This window comes from Centropristis striata, chromosome 1 (assembly GCF_030273125.1).
Source record: "Centropristis striata isolate RG_2023a ecotype Rhode Island chromosome 1, C.striata_1.0, whole genome shotgun sequence".
NCBI classification, from domain to species: domain Eukaryota; kingdom Metazoa; phylum Chordata; class Actinopteri; order Perciformes; family Serranidae; genus Centropristis; species Centropristis striata.
The window spans coordinates 18,510,830-18,529,015 of record NC_081517.1 but is presented as its reverse complement, the minus strand read 5'-3'; the positions used below and the strand labels follow the sequence as shown (position 1 = coordinate 18,529,015).

At 41.2% G+C, this 18,186-nt stretch overlaps 1 protein-coding gene across 1 annotated transcript in view; it reads right to left on the bottom strand.

The window, feature by feature from the left end:
• Positions 1 to 3,450: 3,450 nt before the first annotated feature.
• Positions 3,451 to 18,186, bottom strand: part of LOC131971945 (protein ELFN1-like) — a 150,080-nt gene continuing 135,344 nt past the window's right edge. The window contains exons 3-6 of the mRNA XM_059333638.1: positions 10,192 to 10,958; positions 9,947 to 10,100; positions 8,313 to 8,479; positions 3,451 to 6,319 (exon numbers count right to left, since the gene is read on the bottom strand). Of these exons, the coding sequence (XP_059189621.1) occupies positions 4,231 to 6,319; positions 8,313 to 8,479; positions 9,947 to 10,100; positions 10,192 to 10,481 (2,700 nt within the window). The 5' untranslated portion in view covers positions 10,482 to 10,958 and the 3' untranslated portion in view covers positions 3,451 to 4,230. The remainder of the gene's footprint in view (positions 6,320 to 8,312; positions 8,480 to 9,946; positions 10,101 to 10,191; positions 10,959 to 18,186) is intronic.

Here is an 18,186-nt window from a genome sequence, read left to right as displayed (position 1 = left end):
GGTACTCCTGCTTGCCTCTCCAAACTGGGGATGTATCGACCATCACCTACTGTAGGTAACACCCTGACTATGGATAAGTACCTCATACAACACCTCTTCAAAACATGAAATATATCCCTTTAAACCTTATCTGTAGCAACTTTAGTTTAATCTCAGATATAGTGACAAATACAGGGGTTTAGGTGATTTCTTCAGGACACAGCCACGGGATTCAGACTAAACCACAGATGCGTCCATGTGTACCAACAGTACTGTGTTTTACTAAAACGTGTTTAAACCCGTCTGAATTCTTCAAACCAAAGCTAAGATGTGACAGAGCAGCTGCCCCTTCATGTCTCAGGATTATTGTTTGGCGGTTTGTCATTCCTGAAACAGTGTCCCTATTATTCTTGATTATAATCCAGAATAATAGGGACACTGTGACTATGACCTGTTTTCACTGGAACTACTTTATTGGAAACTTTTGACAATGTGTTGTATGGATTGTTCAAAGTAACTGGGACAGAGTGATGGAAATAGATGTTTCTGTGAATATATTGAATGTAGTTCCCCCCCATTGTGTTGAAGAGGAATCAGAAATATCACACACTGAAATCTCAAAACCTTGACAAATAACACCAAAATCTGTCTGTGGTTGGAGCGAAGTGATTTGTATAAAACTGACCCTTTAAGCATTCACTCAAGCAAAAGTAGCAGGTCAAACTGTGTTGAAATGTGAAGTCCTGAGTTTGTAACTTATGTATGGTTTCTCCAGGAAAGGAGACAGTGAAAGAAAGGCTATTTTATTGTGCTCATTTTAATTTTTTGACAAGAAAATAAAGAAAGAAAGCCTCTGAGAGATCCTATGGCAGAGCGTTCTCTCTCTCTCTGTCTCTCACTCTCTCTCTCTCTTGCTCTCTCGCTCCTGAGTCATTCACTAGAAGAATGTAACACAAGCTTCCACTGAGGATTTCCTTGCATCATGCTCCATTGTCATTTCTGTCTGTTGTCAGTAGGACCTCTATTTATTTCCACTTTCTAGGCATTGTTGTTTCAAAAACACAGTTTCTCTTCATCACGCTTCAAAGAATAGCAGCGCTGATTAGGGTCACTGTCGACCGGTCGCCTCGACCGTCAGCTTGTTGTTGTCTGGTTCCAGGCGAGCCCTGCTCCTGCTACTCTCTGACACATGATAAATTCAGGCCATTATTGTTCATAAACAGAACGGAAAAAAACAGTACTTTAATACATCGCTACATTGATATTACTGTTACTCAAAGAATGCTCAAGTGAGGCTTAAGAATCAAGCAATTATAAAATTGCAGTCAGGAAAGTATAAGTTAAGAAACCAGGAAATTCTTCAATTTTCAAAGCAATGCTTAAGTTAAAAAGATTAAAGAAAATTGAATGTTTTAAGGCTGTTGTTAAGTTAAAGCCACAATCTGGGACGTGTAATGCGGAAACAACCACGGCTCATCACTTTCCTTTTGGATCAGAGTTTGCTGCAGCAGCAGAGGAACCATGTCATAGCTGCTGCAGTATGAGGAGAGAAAAAACCCAACTGCCTTCTTTTTAAAACCACACTAATGAATGTGCTTTGCAGTGCTACAAACAGCTGTGGTGATTTCACTAACCCACGATTATGGCTTTAACTGGGCTTAATGACTTGAGCATTCTGAACTCATTATAGCAGAGAAAAAAGATTTTATACAGTGTTTCCATTCACTAATAAACTTTTCATTGTTCGCCAGCTCTGTTGTTTCCATTGTGTAGTTTTCAGTGTTGTTTCAAGGTTGGAGTCAATTCGGTTTCAATTCAGAAAGCGTGGATGCGATTCAGTCAGTATAAGCCTTTGTAATTACAAATTGTTTGTCAATACTGTGAATACTACAAGCTTGTCAAATTTAAAATCCACTGAATTGAAATGTCCTTGACTCCATCCCTGGTTTCTCTTAAATGAGCTGCTCTGCACGGTTCTGTATAGAATAAACAGTATTTTTGTTATCACATTTTTCTCCTCTTTCCAGCCTCCAGTATTTAGATCCTGCAGATATTGCAGATATACATAAAGTCTCTTTTCACCACGCTAGTGATACTTATCACATGTTACTACAACACTTCTAATATCAGGAACTTTTCATTTGAAAACCTTTGATAAGGCAAAACCCCATTACCCCTAGCACTTCAATAGACGTCTGCAGTGGCAGATTTGGGCTTCTTGTGGACAACTTTTGGTTCAGTTGTTGACACACACTGGTGTGACAAAAACCGCCCATTAAAATCTGTCCTGGGTGGTCAGATTTTGTCTTTTTATAAAGCCAAATATTCCAAATGTATGTCCAATTCTGAAACACGAGTGGCCATCTGAAGAAATCAGACGGTTGAGGAAACAGCTTGTACATCAGAAACAGAAAATCCAGCTGCTAAACCGTATTATTTCTCAAAGAATACATTCATCTGTGTGGTTGTGGTTGTGTGTGCATGAGTACACTTGAATGTGTATGCATGTGCTAGAGTGGTAACTGTAAGGGTGATGGTGGGTGAATAGCTGGGGCCGGGTCAAGGGACTAGAAGGATCAATTTACTACCACAGTACTTTGGTCTTAGAAATGATTGGAGGGTAGAAGGGGAGCAGTGAGCCAATGGGGGTGAATCGTTTTGTGCAAATTGTTGTTCTGTTTGGCAAACTGATGTGTATCGATGTGAAGGAGACGAGGTCTTTAAATAGTAGTATTTAAAATCATTTCAAATACTTCTTTGTGATTTATCAAGTTGGCACAATGGCACCACAGTGGAACCAGAGGAATCCAAAACATAACAAGTAAAAACCTGGGAGATGGGAGGAGAGAAAAAGAAAAGGATTGTTGATAAAACACAGTGGAGCTACAGTGTATCGGGAAAGAAGCTGAGAGTTTTAGGTCTTTTCCTAAGAGTCGTTTTTTGATTTTGAACAGTGCAGATATGTTTCCCCTGTGGGAATTGAAGACATTCATTTGAAGATTAGAATTTTTAGTTCGATTTCAAAATCAAAAACGTACCATTGTAAGTGAGCAGGTAGGTAACTAACTTGGGATTCTGGCTTCTGAAAAGTCTGAAAGATTTCAAAACCATGTTGTACAAACAAAACAGTCACCTCTGTTGCAAATATAGAACTTCTCTCTCTCATCTGTACAGCGTTCCCTCTTTAGGAGGATGAGGAGCAGGTGTAGCGGGGGTTCACCAAGAGAAAAGACGGGCTTGTTTTTTGGGCTCAGCAGAGAGCACATTCCTCTTGGTAGAAAAGAAGAACTCAAATGTCTCGTCCATCGTACTGTTTGTGTCTGTTGGTGTGCACTTCTCAGCTGAGAGGTTCAAAACAGTCAAAACACAGTCACACGACAGAGCCATGCCATATTCAAATAATAGGATATTAATGATGAGGAGCATAGGAATAATAATAAGACCAGTAATGTAATAAGAATAATTAATAGTAATAACATATCATTCTAGGATTTTTAAATTCTGTATATAAAAACAGTGGCGAGGAGAAGTTGGTACACAGTAGGGCTCTACTTTCCCCCTTGGTTGATTTGGCACATTATACTCACTCTCTGGTGAGAGCTACCTACTCATTCTCAGCACAGTTGAATATTACTGTTGCCTGGAGACCCATCCGGAATTTTTCACTTTTATGTTTTAAATCTTCACCGCAAAATCTTTCAAAATGTCCTTTTTCCGAAGCAGCAACGCAGGGCGCGATGCGAAAACAAGCAAAATCTGGATCAATCCGCCGCGGTGAGAAGAATTGGTGAGGTTAGTCTGCCGTGATCAGATCTGAGGATCGTCAGGCTCGAGGCAGATCATAAGCCAAGCCGTTCAGGATGGGTCACCTGGCAACATTTAAGGTTTCTGCTCTTAATGTTGATTTTTTTTTTCTTCATTCAAAACTTAGTACAAATAGCTACATAATTCTGAGCTATAATGTTAATTACATTACAAAAAGTAACTCAGTCTCTCTATAAGTTATGATTTTTGTTGTTCAATATAATATATTAGTTTGGTCCTCCATGTTCTCAGAAGCAAAGGCTTGGTTTGTGTAAAGTGTGTGTTTGTATATAGGTGTGTGTAGTTTGATTCTGTAGATCCTGTAAGTTGTGTGTGTTTGTGTGTATTTACAGGTCATTTTTGTATCAGTCGATCTGTATCAATATGTCATGAGTGCGGTCTTGTTATTCTCCATCTTCAAAGTGTTTGGGGTCTCCGGATGTGGGATCAGGTCTTCTGCTGGGCCGACACGCCCTTCCAGTAGTCCAGTATGTCGTGAAGATCCTCATCCTTGGCGAACTGAACCTTTCGCCTCAGCGCATGTCCGGCTGCCACGTATCCCTCGTCCTCCATGGACGCCTGCCGGTGCCTCTTGCGGTGCAGTTTGAACCTCTCCCACAGCCCCAGGGTTGGGGTGCAGAGGAGCCCTTCGTCCTCCTCGTCTTCCTCTGGGCTGGAGCAGTAGCTGAGGTTGTGGTACTGGGGCGAGAGCGGGTAGTGTGGCGAAAGCTGGGAGTAGGCAAGCTCCCGCTGCTTGGCCTGCCTGCTGAGGGTGAGGGGGTCCAACATGGAGGGCTTACGGCCCCCTGGGTGGTGGTGGAGCTCCTGCAGGATCTGGGGGTGGTGCTGCAGCTCCTGGAGGTGCTGCTGGGAGCCGGGGTAGGAGTGGCGGTGTTCATTGTACTGGCGGATTCTCTGGGCTTCAGCTCGTAAGATAGCCGCTGCCGGGGTGACTGTGCGAATGGGCTCTCCTCCCCCTCCCCTTTCTCCTCTCTCTCCGGGCGAGGTCCTCTCGATGTAACGGGTCTCTGACGAGTGGTAGCCTCCCTCCGAGCGGAATGAGCGAGGGCTCCGGGCAGAACCAGGAGAGGAGGAGGTGCTGGGCCTTTTAGAGGTCGGAGGTGCCTCCATGCTGTGGTGTCGCTGCAGAGAATGATGATAGCTTCTCCCCCTCTCTTCTCTTCCTCCTCTTCCTCCTTTATACACCGGGGAGAGGAACTCGCCCGCTCTTTCTCTCTCTCCCTGCTCAGAGAGAAGCACCAGCTGAGGCTCTGCAGTAGACACAGCCCCTCCGCCTGCAGAAGAGGGGGATTTCATCCCCTGTTGAAAGGAGGTAGACTCAGATTTGAGAGCATCTATACAGTTGTTAATGATCTGGTTAACTTTATCCACTTCTTTCGCAATGGTTGAGATCTCTGCTACTGAGCCCTGGGGATTCGCTTGCGGCGACATTTCTCTTTCTCGTTCTCGCTCTCGTTCTCTCTCCCTTTCAATGCCGGACCCTCTCACCTCCATGTAGTTAAGTTTAGCAGGCTTGTGCACCGGTGTCTCTATCACCTCCTGCAGCTTGTATGGATCTATCTCGCCTCCCTGAGGAAGGTAGGGCATTCTGGACAGACTGTCCCCAGCACCAAGCTTCTGGGAAACAGATCCTCCACTCCCTCCTTCTATATCCCCCTCACCACCATACTTGAGCTCTATCAGAGTCCTCTGGATCCTGCTCATTTTCCTCTCTTTCTCCTGCATGATCTTCTTCTTCCTCAAACAGTGGACAACCAGGCCAAGGAAGAGTAGCATGCCAAACAAGCAGCCCAGTATAGTCATGATGTAGTGGGTGGCTGACGACTGATTGGCTATCCTTCCAACTCCGGTCCGGCGGCCGGTGGAGATGGTCAGACAGGTGTGGTTGAAGCGCAGGGAGTTTCGTATAGAAGCGACACAGTATGTGTAGTCAGTGTTGGGTTTCAGGTTCTTGAGCTCAATATCTTCCCTTTGATTTTTCAGATTCTGGATATCTGTGAAGAAGCTGTTGTTATAAAGCACCAGGATGTACATTTTCCTGTACGGATGAGGAATCTGAACCTGGATAATGGCGCTCGAATGCAACACCTGCTTTAGCGTCATGATCGGACTGGCATCTGAGAAAATGGGGCTCAAGCTGATTTCCTCATCGGGAGGCGTCCCGGAAGCACAATCGTCCAATCCGCATGGAGAGGCAAAATCCGGAGGCAGGGTGGTGGAGTCAGGTGGGCCGATGACGTCGAAGGGCGTCACGCCGTCGTCTGTGCATACGAGACTGAGCACGTGCAGAGCGTTCCGCTGGGTGGGCATGCGGGGATTCTGGCTCAGGAGGTTGTAGCCGAAGAACCCTTGAGGGGAGTCGCACACCATCCTCTCACTGGTCCTGTTGGGGAAGGCTGAGAGCCAGCGCAGGAAACCCAGCAGCTCGCAGGAGCAGTTGAACGGGTTGGTGTAAAGTTCACAAGTGGTCAGCTTAGAGAGTCCAGAGAACAAACTGCCATCCAGCACCTGGATCCTGAAAAGAGGCAAAGGGAAAATCATAAATTTAAATTTAAGCATAAAATTAGCTGAAAGTGCTACACCCATTTAGCATTGCACAGATGGACAGTGTGAAAAAAAGAAAGGTACATTTATAATCCTCCGTTTACAAAACCTGGCTCCTAAATTACCCACAATGCATCTCTCAGCAGCAGTTCAGTCAGAGATTTGGGTGTTACGCTACAGCCTGGAGGAGAGATGAGCAGAGGACTACAGAGGTCTGGTGAGCTCACTTCCTTACAACTCCACACCCACTGACTTTTTCATTTTTAAAATGTAGACTTTACACCTCTCATGTGACATCACTTGGGGCAGTTGATCAGACTTTGCACAGCTCCCTCCAGAGCTTTATATTTGCTGAATTTTTTTCCACATAAGCAGCAGCATTCCTCAAGACTTTGATGTGTAAAATCTGCAGGCTTCCCCTTTAAATACACTTGTTTCTCAGTCTTCTCCTACTTTAGTTTCTGGTCTAAAACATTTCCCAAAATACCTTTCAACAAGCCCTAAGAGCAGTTAAACTACTGCTGTTGCTTTTACGTATAAGTCAAGAGATCAATTCCAGTTACAGTAGTGATAGCAAGAACAAGACAGTTAATCCCACATAAACAGGATACTGTCAGTGAGAGAAACTGTTATCCCGAATGTTCTGCAAAACATTCAGTGCGAATTGGTGAATTTAGAAAGAAGCCCTTGAGCTCTGATTTTTGGGGGCTATCTTCGTAAACAGGAAAATGTTTGATTAAAAAATGTTTAACCTTGTTTTCTCGCTGAGCCCAGTTAGCATCACTTAACAATGAACAACAGGTGATGAACCCAGACAGACCAGTGAGATCCCAAGCAGCCTTTTTCAGTTTTGAAATTAATTTACCTTTCTTTCAGTTTCACAGAGCCCAAGGCAGCATTTCCAAATTGTTTGTTTTGTCCAACTAATAATTAAAAACCCACATTTGTTCTATTCTTAGTGATAAAAAAGAAAATCAGCGAATCCTCACATTGAAGATTTAACGGTGATATTGTTTACTGTTTCATACTTGTATTTTGGGTTTATGTTTGCATGCTTTAATGTTTAAAAAAACATGCACACAAAATTTTTTATTTTTCTCCAACTTGTAGTTAAGTACTTGTGTCTTTAAGCCCCCTCCCAACAAGCCCAGTCTGCTCTGATTGGCTTGAAATAAAAAACAAACATGGTGCATCTTTGCAAAGGTACTTCTCTAGTTGGGCCTGCATGTGACATAGGACATGGAGCCAAATCTGAAGGGCTTATTTTCTGATCTAGCAGCCCACCAAACACTGACTTGGTTGTCTTATTTCACAGTTTGTGGTTTGTTATGCACTTCAGATACCCAAATGTATGTGCACAAGCACTGAAAAAGTGACTTTTTAATGATATATCCTTTTTAATCAAACGTCAATTTTGCTGCAAATTCTTTTCTTGAGTTATCAAATTGATAAATCAACTAATATGTTTTCTCTTTCTCATTAGTCACGTTTCCATCAACTCATTTATATGCAAATTTTGAAGATTTGCATGAAATTATCTTGATGGAAACAACAAAGTTCGATTAAACTTTTGAAAATGCAAATAAAAGTCAAGCTGGTTAAGACGAGCTGACATGAAAGAACAATTATAAATTGCTCGATTGAATCCAATTCCTGATGACAAATTTTCTCTCTTGGGTGGCCAAATTTGTCAGATTAACAACCTGTTTTTCTGTATTATTTTATCTCTCTTGCTCAATCTCTTCTACTGTTTACTGACAGATTATCCTACAGCAATACATTACACTGCCATCTTCTGACCAAAGTATGTTTATGCAGCTTTGTTAATTTGCTCTAAAACACTTGATGGAAATGTCCGTAATTTGCATTTTCTTTATTGCGACATTTCAAAATTTCACTTCAAAATTCAATTGAACTTTAATGGAAAGATGGCTACTGACGCACACATGGACCCTTGTTGTTACCTGTTCATGGAGAGGTCTATATTCTCTATATTGGGGCATTCCCAGAAGGTGTTGGGTGTAACAGTCTCGATGAGGTTGGCCTGCAGGTAGAGGTACTGCAGCTTGCCCAGACCTCGCAGCATCCCCTCTGTCAGGTTCCTCAACTTGTTAAAACCCATCTGGAGAACCTGGGGAGACAAAGACAAGTGGGATTATTCTAATCTCTGAATAGCCGGCCAGCGCCAAGCATCACACACTACAAGCTGGAAACATGCAGAACAAACAGACGACGGTTCAGTACAATTCGTGTTTCACATGGTGATCTAAGCCTCTATGCTGTGCTCAATTTACTAAGATCTTTCTTGTTCACATTTTACCTCCTGGCAAAGATCCAGCAGCTGGGGTAGATGTGTAAGCATGCCAGCTCATTATGGCTGCATTCAGCTCAGTTTGGTGAAAACACTTTTGCCTGAATGTTTCTGGAAGCCATAATGAGCGGACGTCGTCTTTTTGTGTGTCTGTGTGTCCATCTGTGTGTATAATTCTGGACTTTATATCCTTTTTACTAAAGGAAAAGGAGCAAAACCACAGTGTGGAAATACTCTGCTTGATTACAGTTAAAAGTCCTTCATTTAGAATATTTATCAGCTAAGTGTACTTTAATATCAAAAGTGATAGTGCTCATTATGAAGAATTTATGAATGCAAAATTATACCTTATTTTAACAAACCCACTTTCCCCCTTTTCCCTAAAGAAACCAAGTTCTCGGATATGAAATGTTGTCTAAGCATAAACAGCTGGATGAGAAATTTGACTTAATAAAGCTCAATGTGAAAATCTAAATATTTCATTAAAGTACGAGTAAACAAAATTATGAATCTGAGCTGCTATTTGATACAATATACTTGATAGATTGTGAAACTCTGCTACTGTACAGATGCATTTCTGCCAGTATCAAAGAAGTGTTGAGGTTGGGGACCCAGCATTAATTATATATTTATCTAAATGGATTACATAATTGGCTTTATAGCCTGCAGAAGCTGATTAAACTGGAGCTAATTGTAACCCTTAGCGTACCAACCCCTTTTAAAGAGAATTGGGGGTGGAGGATAGGGTTTCTTTAGGGGGAGATAGCAGGTCAGCAGTAGATGTCACATGAAAGAGGTGAACACCATCTGAAAGCTGGGAACCTGAAGATTAATTGGAGATGCAGCTTAGCACTATTTGTAAAGTCGTTCTGGTCATACATCTTTGAAAATGGCCATGTCAGTTTTTCAACTTCGGAGCATTTGTTTCACCCACTTCCCAATCTAGCCAGACATGGTTGACTAATGAATTCATCAGGTCATAGTTTCATAATATCACTGTGGAAAGACTAGATAAAAATCGTTTACAGCCGCTGAAAGATGAAAAGTCAGCCAAGGACGCAGGCGAGCTGCAGAAGTTAAACCAGAAGTTGATGTTATAAGCCTGAAATTGATCAGAAGTTCCTATATTTATTATTTGAAACTGTTCATATAACAGCCTTGAAAATAAGCTTCAGATCATTTTTTTTTTATCACAAGAGTAAGAAAACCCAATGAGGTTTTCCCTTTATCACAAATCCAGATATTGACACATTACACCTGATAAGAGTGCAATATGTTGTTGCTTACCTGCAGGTTGAATTGTGCTGAGAATGCTCCGTCTTCCACATAGCTGATATCATTCTTGGTGAGGTTCAGATAGGTGAGGTTGCCAAAGCGACTGAGTGAAGAATAATGCACCGACCGTATCTTGTTCTCATTCAGCCTCAGATCCACAATAGTGCTGTTGAGAGAAGAAGAGTGACGGCTGTAGATGTTTGACAAAGAGGCAAAAATAACACAGACAAAACTCTTTGATCGCACAGTGTCCTCACCTGTTAATGTGTGAGGGGATGGCCTCATAAGGCGGCTGGTTCATGCTGCAGATAGCCAGCCACACAAAGCCTTTCTCGCCTTCAATAAGCCAGCAGTCAGCTGTTACCATTGGCAGCCGCATTATTGACAGCAGGGCGAGCCAACAGAGGAAGGAGCTGGCTGTGGACAGCACCACTGATGAGGAACCTCCTGTCACGTTATGTCTCTGCCGTCCCTGTCCCGTCCTCTGGGCCATTTGGGATGTCGTCACAATATCCATTGGAGAAAGCCGAGCAGAGATGCTTGCCATCTAACATTTATTCATGCAGGCTGGCGCCATTTCAAAGGGACTGAGGCCTTTTTTGTAATGTAATATCTCACTGCGTGGCCACTTGGTGTTGTCTTTTTTTTATGTCAGATTTGTGTCTTTACTGCTTGAAGTGTAGTCACAGCATGGTAAAGTGTATTTTTCCTTTAGCTTTTTCTTATAATTAAACTTTGAGTTATATAAACCTCTGTTGGGAATGAAGGATTTATCAAAGTAGAGCACAGGAAGGGGATGTATCACTTCATTGGCAGTATGCGTGTCTAGGTAAACTGTATCAATTGCTTAATTAGGGGGTCGCATTTGATTTGTGATGTGTAAATTGGCAAGAGGAAGTGGTCCTGGTGCCAGATTGGCTGGTACTCATGTCTTCTGTGGCCTTCTGCATCTCTGATTGGACAAGCACCTCTTTTCTTTCTTCCCCATTGCTGGCTGCTCTGCACTTGGTGTGAGAACTCGTCCCTGGAGGGAAAGAGAGAGAGAAAGAGAGAGAGAGAGAGAGAGAGAGAGAGAGAGAGAGAGAGAGAGATGGGAGGAGGGTGTTAGGAAAGAATCGCTAATGAAACACAGTGATTTATACCAACAAACACAACCCGTTACCAGCATGATGAGATAGAGGTAGTTATTTCTTCTTATATAACACTCTTGCACAAACACACACATTTATGCATGCACACACACATTTTCTATACTCAAAAAAGCTTTTTGACAAGTCCAATTAGCGCACATTGGTGCTGATACACAAGAAGTACCTGCAAATCTTAAGAATACACACATTTGCTGCCACACCATTAGCCTCGGGGCTTTGATAGACCTGGGCTAAGAATGGCCCTTACTGTGATACTGCATCTAATTAATTAATCTGCTCTAAATAAAGCACTTCCTGTGAAAAAAAAAACAGCTGATGTCTGATGGAACAGGAGAAACCGAGGGAGGCGGTAAAAAAGAAAGAGGCTCGCAAAGAGCCGTGGAGTGGCAGGTGAAGAGGAGGATGAAGAAGTGGGTGCAAGAGGAGAGATGTTTGGGGGAGGGGAGCGAGATGGCGAGATGGAGCAAAGAGTGAGGCAGAGAGGAGGGATAAGGCGGTAAGGAGAGAAAGAGGCAGTGATTCTGTGAGAAAAAGAGGAGGCTGGGAAGAGAGAGGGCTGTAGAGTGGCTCTCTGTCTGGGGAGTTTGCGAGAATAGTGGCTCCCTCTTCTCTTTGAGAGCCTGTTTCTCAGCTGTAAGAGCAACAAACAGGATGTGACATTATGGAGGGGTAGAAGAAGGAGTGGGAAGGAGCGAAAGGTCCGACCTTCCTCTGAAGCATCTTTTGGCAGCTGTTCCCTCCTTATTGATTACAGATGAATAGTGAGGCAGAGAGGTGCTGATGTGTCACCTCTAATCTGAGCAGGAGAGCAATGCTTTTTTAAGAATGGCACAAAGCTTCTGTGAACTTTCTTGTGTCCTTGTAGAGAGCAAAAAGTCCTGACGTAATATCCTGGTGAGCCGCTGTTCCACCAGCTACCATGACTCATTGTTATCTCTGAATGAGCTTCCTCTGATCTTTCTCTCTCTTAAGAAAAAAGGTTTACTACGCATATTATAAGATAATGATGATGTGCTGTACGTCATTACAACTTGCTCCATTTTTCATCATGTTGACCAACACTCTCTTCTATTATCTGTGCAGCTTCCCAGCTCTAATCTCTGCTGTCTGAACAAGACAAGAGGCCCTGTGCTGGTGTTTTGATGTATAATGTTCACTATCTCGTTTTGTGTAGCATGCTGACATTTGCTAATCCGCTCTAAAAAAGGAAAAGCATATAGCTGAGGCTGATGAGAAAGTCATTCATTTTGTCATTTGTTCATAAACTAAAGTGACAAACTGAAATTTTGGTGGCCACTGGTGGCACTAGATGGGGAAAAAAAGGGATTACAAAAGTTATTATAAATTCTTTCTGAGGGGAACATACACTATTTTATGCAAATCCATCCAATAGTAGTTCAGATATTTCAGGAATCACCTGAAGCACCACAATATGATATTATGACGATTTTTAAGTCACAGTGCAAAAATATATATCACAGTTTATGAACTTTTTTCAACTACATATAATGTCCCAAAATGACATCTTTGTCAACATGTAATTTAGCTAAGACAATAAAGTTTTCAGTCTGTTCATCACACTTCAGTCATTTTTATTGCAGCAAAATTGGATTGTCAATCAGACAGACAGACTGACAAACACTGTCATAAAAACCTGTCAAAAATGCTGCATGTACCTGACAAACTGTATCACAAACTGTCTACAGAATCCAAATTAAGTGAATGCAAGTTTGTGGACTACCGTTTGGGTATTTTCAACAACACAACTTGTACAAAAAAGGCCATGCAGCCCCTCCAGCAACTGCAGAACTAAAAAGGTAAATTACTGTTAAATTGGAAGAACATTTCAACTCAGCATCATCTAGTAGAAAAAAAAAATCAATTTATTGTTATATTCTAGTACCAAAACTTGTAAATTTGTATTTGCAACATAACCAATTATCTGACCAATTATCGGCTGATATTGGCATATCACAGATATTAAGTTATTATTCCCAAAAATGTTTTATTGTTGTTTTTTTATTATAGAATTTAATGCAGAAAAACACGCTCGTCCAGTGGAGCATGATCCAATTTACAAGCAGCACAGAATGAAAGACAAAAAGCTGCTCTTAGTGATGTCATCTCTATAATGTCATTCAACATAAGGGACAAAAAAGCAAGAGCTCAAAATCACTGCAGCAAAACACAGCTAGCATCAAGAAAAGTAACATTATGGCAAACTTAAACTACTTATCCCATTCTGACTATACATAACATAATATAAATAAGTGTAACAGCAATGTTATTTGTGTATGTGTATATATCGATATCTGAATGTTTTACTCCTTAAAATTGATATCAGCCCCAAAATTACAGTATCGGTCATGCTTTAATAATGTATCTAATAAAATAACAAGACTCTGTGCCCAATATTGCAACACAAAATATTACAAGACTATGCTGTATTGATTTTATTACTCCAGCCAAGAGTTGACAGTTGACACTAGTAGCCAGCAGAGTTGAGCAGTTTTGTACCTTGTATTACCTGTACCTGTATTGATACTATCAATATTTCTGTTTAGTATTAATACAAGCATCAATTGGACTGTTAACCAAAGAAACAAAATGCTCCATTAGATTCACATATTAGGCTCATGAGCTCTCCCCTTAGTGCAAGGTATATCTGCAGCTGTTGTATGCATGACAAAAATAACAATAATATTGTTTATCACTTAAATCTGTCCTGTGTTTTAATGCGCATTTGATCCAGTTATTAACGGAGAATGGTAAAAAGAAATACTCATTGTTCGGCAATTCATTTGATGGTAATGAAGATGCATTCAGAAGCCTTTTAATGATAAATTCACCTCATAAATCATAAAACATGACTTTCCTCTACACAATAACTCAGTAGACACTTTTAATAACAAAACAAACTATTGGTATTGATGACTCTGGTTGTGCTATTACTTTGCATCATATCAAAACCAAATTTTGTGAGATTGCTCTCCCCTCCTCGTTTATTCTCATCGCTTGTCACTCTGGTCTCAGTCTGTCAACCTGCTGACATTTAATCTGCAACAGTCTTGTGGGAAATAGAGTTTTGAAAATTTATCAGGTAACAATATTACTTGTTTTTGAAAAATGCGCCACCCCTGTCTAGACGGATGGAGTAAATCATGCACGATATTGTTGAGGTGCTGGATTTTTAATAATATGTGTTCTTGGTGATCTGAAAGAGGTTTTCTCCCCTCTGGAACAGAAATTGAAAGCTCTGACTTCTATGGCACTCTATATAAACGTCATACATGCACACTGGCTTATGTGAGCCTTTGGAGGTGTATACGCAAAAGCAAGAGGCTTTTCCATCCAGTCAGCACAATCTATAATTGATGGTGAGACTTCCTCCCACATAGCATGAGACAAACTACCCAGTTAGGACACCAGAGAAAGGGTAAGAAGTGCTGCCAGCTACACGCACACACAAACAAACAAACACACATATGCACAGGATATGTCCATTCTGCTGACCAAGGGTTAAGCTAGGGTAAACAAACTGTTGAGAGCGGAGAACGTGGGGGTCGAGTGAGGATGCAGAGCAGGCGGTGAGACCAAACAATTTAGTTAACATGCAAAGACGGCTGATTTCTGCCTGACCTGTTTTTGCACCGAGGTAAGTGATGTCGGCTGAAAGGCCAGAAGACAGAACAGGAGTGCGGGGCAGCGGAGAGCAGAAATAGATACAGTAGCAGTTACTGGTTTGCACTTGACCTCCTTTTGTAGTAAATACACTTGTAGTAGCTAACATGGAGGAACTGTTAAGAATCTGTCGGCCTCTTTTCCATTTTGCATCATTCATCGCCTTCCCCCGACCATGCTCACGCTCTCTCAGCGCGCACACACACACACACACACACACACGCTGCTGGAATATTCCAGCACTCAGCATCATGACCGGCTCACTTTCCAGTCGTGTCAGACTCAAAGATTTATAGGGTACAAATCGTCATATGGAGGGAGACTGAGGTGGACTTTAACTTTGCTTTACAGAGAGGGTGACAGTTATGTTGTCGTGGTCGTGCTAGTTTGAGGATATATTGTGATTTTTTGGGGGGGAAAAATGTACGTGAAAAAAAGCCTGGAGAGTGTGAAGAACGGGGGCTTGGTGACACTGATGCACACAAACAGACAGCAGTGTGTCACCTTTCCCACACACCACTGAGGGCACCGAGCCACTCTGCAGGAGTGTGTTTTTATGTATTACACCCCTGTTTTATTCAGTACATCTACACACACACTCACATGCACACATAGTCAAGCAAGCAGCCAAACTTGCAAGACAAAAAACAAAAAGCCCAATGTCCTTTGATTAAATGAATCTTAAAAGCTTCGTGGCTGAATATCTTCATACACTCACTGATCATAATCTCAGCAGGCCAGCTGCTCATCTGAGAGAAACGAACAGCAGCATATGAGGCAAGTTAACACAAATATTTGAAATCGAAACAGACATAACTTTTAGGCTTTCACAATGAAAACAACATATTTTTCACTGTATTTCTGATGCTCACTTCTCCTCTCAGACCTCTTTGTGTCATAGAAGTATCCAACAACAACAGCAGCCAGAAAAAATATCCTCACAATGAGTCAGAGAGTAGAGGAGAGCTTTAGAAATACAATAAAGATGTTGTATCCTGTAGAGGAAGGTTAAAGCTCTTCTTTCTAACCCTGCCAAGACCGCTACATTTTCAGTCCTGTTTGTTTGATAGAGGTACTTAACAGATTCCAGTTGCATCTGGTTCAAGGTTAGGCCATGCGCCAAAGAAAAGTTGTTAACATTTTGCAAAAGATCCTGTAGTTTATTTTTTTTAAAAACTGTTGTTACTTGAATGAATCAAATCTAGTGCATGTATTCAGTGTTTGCCAATGAAGTGTGAGTGTAATTTGATGCAGATACTGAAGCTGATTTGCCTATTAAAATGTTCTTTTATTGAAATACTAAAATTAGAGGATTGTGCATCTTTAGGTAAGGTATGCACTCTCTAAGCTGTTCATTTCGGTGGACGCTGCCAAGTGAGAAATAACACAGCACATAACTCCCTGTAAAACCCAAGCGGCAACCTCCAGGGCTGAAAACGTGGAAGTGTCAATAACTGCAGTTCCTCTAATGGCCACTTGGGGCTGGCTCTAAAAGTGAGTCAAACTTTCCACTCTATTATTAGATCTCAACAGGTAATGTTGACTGCAAAATGTTATTACTGGAACGAAAATAAAACCAGAGCTGAATTATTCTTTTAACCCATTTAAGCATTACCGTATTTCTACCATTGAAACCGGGAGCGCTGTTGCGTTATTCTACCATTAAGGCCGAGAAAGCAGATACGTCAATTTGTAGTATTTGTAGTTTTTCCACCTAATTTTGGTCTCTTGGCCAATGAACTGCATCAGAATACATGCAGGAGTGTGTCGCATTTCACTGCCATTCTCTGTCTCTTTCAACTCTCCTGTTCAATAAAAGGCGAAAAGGCCTTTTTTTCCTCTATTTGCTGAGTTTGTTGATTTTTAAAAAAAGATTTATTGAAGGTTTGGACGAATAAATGAAAGCCACAGGTGTAAGCTCGCAAATACTTTTTGAATTTAATTTCTATCTGCTACAGAGGCTGAAAAATCTTCTGTTGAATTTCCAGAAAAAACTTCAGGTTTTAGGGGATTCTTTCAAAATTGCCCAGAGGTTTTCCAGGCATTTTTTCCAGGCGTTTTAGGCCTAAATGGGTTAAACTGAAATTGATTTTTGTTCCCACATGAATACCACCTACACAAACCCACAGAGGTTAAAGGTCACATAACCTCACAAAATAAATTTTTGGCCAGAATGAATTTGCTCATTATAAAAATAGAAATCACACAAATGTCTAATAGGATAAAATAATGATGTGATGACATTTTATATCCAAAAAGATCAAAGGTCGACTCCAGTGTGACATCATAATGTTCAGCTTCAACACTTTTCTGGTCGTTATACAACACCATAACTCAGGAAGGGAAGGGAAGATTGTGACCATATTTCACATTTACTCAGATACTGAATTGTCGACATTAATCTTGGGTGTCCACCTTGAAAGTGTGGGGATTGCACAGATCTACTGTTTGTAGCATTTGTAGAATTTGCAGCTTCTTGTGGCAGAAGCATGGTCTACTGTCATGGCTACTAATGAGTCTGGAGAGTCATGAAAGCTGCAACTTGGCTGTTGTCGGAGGCAAACAACTGCAAGGCACTCTTTTTTTTTCATTCATGTGACTAATGAACAGCACTTACGAGATGGGTTATACTCCTGGGCAGGTTGTAAGCGGGGCAGAAATATGGAGACATTAATAACAGGCACACATTAATATACACACATACATGACAAAGAACCAGAAACACACACGCAGAAACACACAGTTCACAATCTCAGTGTGTAGCTGGATGTTACACACTGTGCCAGTACTAAAAATGATGATAAAGGTGAAAGAAAACCAGGAAAACAAATGAAAGCATGATGTGGATGTTAACAAAAGTCCCAGAGAATAATGAAAAAGATAAAGGCAGCTTCTGTTTACTATGGGCAATGAATTGATGTTATAATCCTTAAACTGTTAATGAACTCAAATCCAATTTCTGAAAACATTTAAAGTCTGTATTTTCATGCAATAACCACTCAGTAGTATTAAAGGAGTCTGACAGTCTTACGCTAACTTCAGACGAAACGATGAATGCATCTAATCAAGTACAATTATTTCTCAGATACCAGCCTCGATGTTTATTCTCCACTCTTTTTACACAGTCAGAGCTGAACTGAGTTACTGTTAATGCAAAGCCAACATTTCCTGCTGCTGGTGATTCACTTACAAAGCATTCATGTAGCAAAATGTGTGAGTATTTTTTTTATTGAGAAGCATCCAAAGGAAATGCAATGTTTGTAATTACTGTTAGCGAACTCCTAAACATTACGATCTCACACAACATCCTTTCAGGGGTAACATATTTTCTCATGGATTATGTTTATTTTTGATGTTTTTGACATCAAATATGTTTATAGTTAGGGGCAGCATAGGGAGGTAATTGGGGATGGATGGATG